Source organism: Nilaparvata lugens, chromosome X, assembly GCF_014356525.2.
Source record: "Nilaparvata lugens isolate BPH chromosome X, ASM1435652v1, whole genome shotgun sequence".
In the NCBI taxonomy this organism is placed as follows: domain Eukaryota; kingdom Metazoa; phylum Arthropoda; class Insecta; order Hemiptera; family Delphacidae; genus Nilaparvata; species Nilaparvata lugens.
The window spans coordinates 96,335,208-96,341,207 of record NC_052518.1 but is presented as its reverse complement, the minus strand read 5'-3'; the positions used below and the strand labels follow the sequence as shown (position 1 = coordinate 96,341,207).

Here is a 6,000-nt window from a genome sequence, read left to right as displayed (position 1 = left end):
TTTCAAGAAATTAAAGATAGGTTCATCGACTGTGTGATCTTGAAACATCCTGATTATAACAAAAATTTCATTTTGACCACTGATGCCAGTGATGTAGGAATTGCAGCTGAGTTATTTCAGGAAGGTGAAGATAAGGAACACTGTGTCATTGCATATGCTAGCAGAAGCTTAACGAAATCTGAATTAAATTACACAATATGTGAGAAAGAATGTTTAGCTGTATTATTTGGCTTGATGAAACTTCAAAATTATTTTGGTAATCAAAAAATAGTTGTCCGTACAGATCATAAAGCCTTGACCTTTTTAAAAAAATGTAAGATAGGACATGGTCGTTTGGGAAGATGGATTCTTGCATTACAGAATTTTAATATTGTGTGGGAATTTGTAGCAGGAAAGGATAACATTGTGCCAGATATCATTTCTAGAACTGATTATGAAGGTAATTTAGAAAATCGAAATTCAAATGAATTCAAGGTATTAAATATCATTAAGAGTGATAACAAGTTACTCGAGATAGTAAAGAAGATCAAAGAAATTCAAAAAGATGATGTTTGGTTAGAAAATGTAAGAGAAAAGTTAGAGACAGGTAATTTGAATATCAACAAATTTTTTTAAGTAAATGATGATCTTTTGTTCACTAGAAAATCTGGAAAGAATAGTTTTTGGAAAGTTTGTGTGCCTTCAGCACTGTATGAAGAATTGATAGTTGAATTTCATGAAAGATTAGGTCATGTAGGTATATCAAAAACATGCAAATTTATTGAAGAAACCTTTTACATAAAAGATTGTTACCGACTTGTTACCAAAACTATAAGATACTGTAAGTATTGTAAACTTGTAAAGACATCAAATGAAAAGAAAATATTAGAAATGCATACCATAATTTCTGAGAAAAAACATCACAAAGTGTTCATTGATGTTTATGGAGAATTACCAGGTGGCAAGTACAAATGGATGTGCATTATTCATGATGGCTTTACTAAGTTTACAAAGTTGTATCCTATAGTTAAGGCTAACGCTCATAATTTAGTAAAAGTTGTTGAAAAATATGTAAATGAATTTGGTAAATTTGAATATATAATCAGTGATAATGGTACTTGTTTTCAAAGCAGATTGTGGAAAGAATCTATGGAAAGATTAGGTATAAAATATTACTACATTTCAGTTTATCATCCACAGGCAAATCTTAGTGAAAGACCATTGAAAGAGGTCAATCGCATATTGAGAACTTACGTTCCTGTAAATAAGCATAATATTTGGTACAAGTATATTGATAAGGTTGAATTTGTCATCAACAACAATTTTCATGAATCAACTGGTCACATACCCATGGAACTTATGATGAATCATAAATTGGCACATCTTGTTTTTGAGTATATCAAATATCCTGTAGAAAATAAGTTTGAACTTGAAGAAGAAGGTATCAAAAAACAAACGAATATTGTACAGAATAAAGAATAGAGGTGTCATCAGAAGATTCAGACAGAACATGCATAATAAACCCAAGTATAAATTCAAGGTTGATGATCTAGTTGTAATTCGAAATTACATTTTGTCGAGCAAGCTGAAGAAGTTTTCTGCCAAGCTGTGTCCTAAATATCGTGGACCTTACATAGTAAGAGATGATCTCAATAAAGGGTGTTTCAAACTTGAAAAGATAAGTACAGGTAAAAATTATGAGAGTCAATCAATATATGATGAAGAAATACCATCAGAAAGCACACAATGATTAGGGATCCTGTGTTATGCCGGGATTCAGAATAGCATAATCGCTACGCAGTGTATGGTAAGAGTCCATAATTGTGTCTTTTTTCTTTCCTGTAGCCTATTTTTCTTGGCCCTTAATCTTTTCAAATTTCGATTCTTTCCTGTCTTTGTGTAATGTTCAGTAAAATTCTTCTATGATGCATATCTTAACCAATCTTGTCCATAGTCATTTAATTTGTATTTTTCTGAAATAATTTTGGAAGTTAAAATAGTAGCTTATTTTCCTAATCTTTAAATTGTTGATAAAACTTAACTTTTCTAAAATCTATCCATTGTAGTGTAAATAATTGTTTGCTTGTGATATATTTTTTCATCATGTATCACTTATGTGAAGTGTATCAATTTTGTGTATATTGTTTTAGGGAATTTATTTACCCAATTTCCTTTTTCTCTTGTTTGTATTTTTTAGGGAACTTATTTACCCATTATCCATCTTGATCATCTTTGTATTGTAATTTTGAAATGTTTGTACTTATTATACAGTCTTTAAATTATGAATTATTTAAAAAATAAATGTTCAATTTAGAACATGCTGAAATCTATTCTTATGTATAAATTCTTTTGTTATAATAAATAAACTTTAAAATTTGAAAGTATTAATGAATTGTGTAGCCATATATATGAGATGTATTAATGAAAGTTAACTTGAATAATAATGTTTTCATTGAATAAAAACGTTTTGTTATATTATTAATTGAAATGAGTTAAAGGTTAAAATTTCTCTAAAGTTTTTGTAATTTATGTCTTTTTCTAAATTTTCAAAAAACTGTTTATTATATAAATTTTGATATGATTGATTATCGTTTGAAATGGATGCTGGAGTGTATGTAGAATTTTTAGTGGGGTTTGTTGATTAGAATTTTGCTGGTATGTGATTGTTTTTTGAGATGGAAACCCATTATTGCCTAAAGAAGGAATAACAGAGGTTATGACTTAGAGAGGCAGTAATAAGATAATATATTTTGTGTTGATTAATAATGTTGATTGCCATAGATGCAAAATAATGATTAATAATGTTGATTGCCATAGATGCTGATTACTTATGAATATTGATTGCCTTTGAAGCAAAATATTATTGATGTTTTGAATGATTTCTTGTTTAATGATTGATAGTAAAGTTTTGTCATGAAATGTAGTTTGTGTTTAGAACATTGAAAAGTCGAAATAAACTATAGTATCCAACAAACGATGATTAATAATATTGAATAATTTGCTTTTTATAAAATATTTGAACAATGAATAAATGGAAATGAATTTTTTTTTTCTAGTGAAAATTTGTAATTGATATCTCCAAATTTCACAATTTATGTATTGCTGACTGTATAATAAGATGTTAACAAATTTCAATTTTATATTGATTATATACTTAAAAATAATTTTCATGTGTATTAGATTGTATTGATAGCCTAATCAAAATTTTCCTTTTAGTTTATAAGCATTTTAAGATAACAGGTACAGCACAGACATTAACATTGAAATAATTATCACGTGAATCTCGAAATCAGCAACAAGAGAACGCCATGAAGAGTGTTAAGAACATTTGGGTGATTTTCGAACTAGTGTGACTCATCAATTGAACACCAATAACTACGCCACTACCTACACCAATAACTACGCCAATATCTGCTCTGATGTCAATATCTACACCAATATCTACGCTGATGCCTACACTAATAACTACGCCAATATCTACACCAATATCTACGCTGATGCCTACACCAATACCAATGCCAATAACTACGCCAATATCTACACTAATATCTACACCTATATCTGCTCTGATGCCAATAACTACGCCGATGCCTGTGCTGATGCCAATGCCAATATCTACGCCGATGCCTGCGCCGATGCCAATGCCTGCGCCAATGCTGATGCCAATGCTAATATCAACGCCGATGCCAATGCCGACACCAAAGCATACGCCAATGACAACGCTTATTGCTGACCTTGTATCTCAAACTTCAACACTATCACATTACCTGGAGGTAATTGCCATCCATGTTCACGTTCGCAACTTTGAATTCAGGATAACAGTCACAGTATCATGAAAGAATTGATTCAAAAAATCCTCTCCTAAATTATTCCTGTATGCAGAACTCTAAACCTTGAAAGCTGAAAATATCAAAAAACCAAACCTTACCTAAATTAATCCTCACCTAAATTAATCCTGTATGCAGCGTCTATCTCTTTTCCAAAAAACGAATTACATTGTCATTTCAAGCCTGAAATGTACATTGTATAATTACAAATATGATACAAAATTTACGTGACTGTATCGAGTTTGGTATGCAGCCGTCTACTACAAGCATGAGGCAATGCTAATTGAGATGTCACCTGTATCTAGTTTGATATGCATCAGTCGACTACAAGTATCAGCCCAACACTATGTGCATCCAGATCAGCCCAACACTACGAGTATTCGGATCAGCCCAACACTAACGTCATCACACTGGAGTCACACTTAACTGAAAATCATACTGAATGCCTTAACGGACTGTTTTCCAAAATTTGCATCGATAAAATCAACCGTGTCAATAGTGAAAGAAATGAACATTTTTTGATTTATTGAAATTTTATGTGAAAATTAAATGTAACAATTCATCAATTCATTTAAAAAAAAATAATAATAATAATTTTTTTTATTCAACATACTACATTTTTTTATGCAATAAAAATTGAATTTTTCTATCTATTAAATTTATGTGCAATTTCAAAAAACTATTCTTTATATATTAAACTTTCTGTTGAGATATTTTCCTTTAAATTATAAAGCTAAATCAAAAGTAATTTTGATACTTTGAAATATTGTTTGGAAACATATAACAAATGCTATTGATGAATTTTTCTAATAATTTTCAATATTATAGGACAACATGTAATGTTTTTATAGAAAAATTGTTACTGTTCTCGAATTTACAATTCAAAATTTTCCATTAGGGTCAATGTAATTTTTTCTTTAAATTTTCAAACAGTAAAATTTTTTATGTCAAGAGGGGGGTATTTGTAACATTACATTTTTTCTCGATTGGAATCGAATCTTCAATTCGAGATCTATAAAACTTTATAGTAAATATCAGAGTAATCGATTACGGACAACTTTTTGACTGAGAATTTATTATCGTAAATGATTTTGTTGCATATTCCATGGTGTCACCGAGGCTGGGTTGACAGAATTAACAGATAAATGGTTTATTTAAATAGAGATGATATATAAAAAATTTAAAATAATAGTTTCAAAATAAAGTTTTATTGAGAACAAATATAAAATGTGAATTCTAAACTTGTAATTTATAATTTTTTTTGGTGATGTGTCCGTAACATCGACACTGAAGAAGCTTTGCTCTGTTCCTTGTAGCTAGGTTTTTCCTGTGCCTTCTCTCTAAAACTTATGGCTGGCTATGTGTGTTGTAATTTGTGCTCTCTGAATATTTTTCTGTTTAAGTGAATTTATTAATGTTTTAAATTGAGTTTTAAACAGTTTATAGTGTTCTATTTTGTCTGTATATTGTTTATTGTGTATACAAGCCAATAGCCATTGTGTTTTCAACTATATAAACTGGATAAGTATTTAGCTCGTAGTGACTTTAGATGCTTGAGTGTGTAAGATATTGTTCTTTGTGTATTTGTGAAGTATATTGCCAAAATTCTTCTGAAGATTATAAGTTCATTTGCTCTAAAAACTGGATTTCTCATTCATAGGCGATAGATCCATTCATAGTTTATCAAGAATCTATTACATTGGAGCCGATAACTATCCTTAGGTTAATAGGTGTGAAATGCTATCCAACCGATTTAGGAAAAATTGGTAGCACGGCACCATGTTTGGCCGGCAGATTCGTCCGATCCAAAGTTGAACACGGTTACCCTAATTTCATATCCCCTATGTGTATAAGACAATTCTTTCCTTTATTATATTATTTATACATAGATAAACAATAACAAGATATGCCATGGTTTGTAGAATTCATTCAAAGTTTGCAAGTATTGTATCAAATTATTGCACAATATTTGTTTGATTTTTTATGATTCTGCTGTTATAAAATTTTGTAATTATTAGTTAAATTTAACTTCAACTTTCTGCATTATTTCGAAATACTATGTTTTTCTTTTACTGTTTTGCAACTCTCACCAGCGGGCAAAGATTTTCTTTTTGCTGGTGATGCCTAGATTTTATATTCTATTTCAATTTTATTCAAGTATGAGTAATTATGCTTATTTCTTTATATTTTAAAT

General features: G+C 29.7%; 1 protein-coding gene across 1 annotated transcript in view; it reads right to left on the bottom strand.

Annotated features, from left to right (window-relative positions):
- The window catches only part of LOC120354700, a 74,181-nt gene that overhangs the window by 17,020 nt on the left and 51,161 nt on the right, over positions 1-6,000 (bottom strand). The window contains exon 8 of the mRNA XM_039442127.1: positions 879-886. Within this exon, the coding sequence (XP_039298061.1) occupies positions 879-886 (8 nt within the window). The remainder of the gene's footprint in view (positions 1-878; positions 887-6,000) is intronic.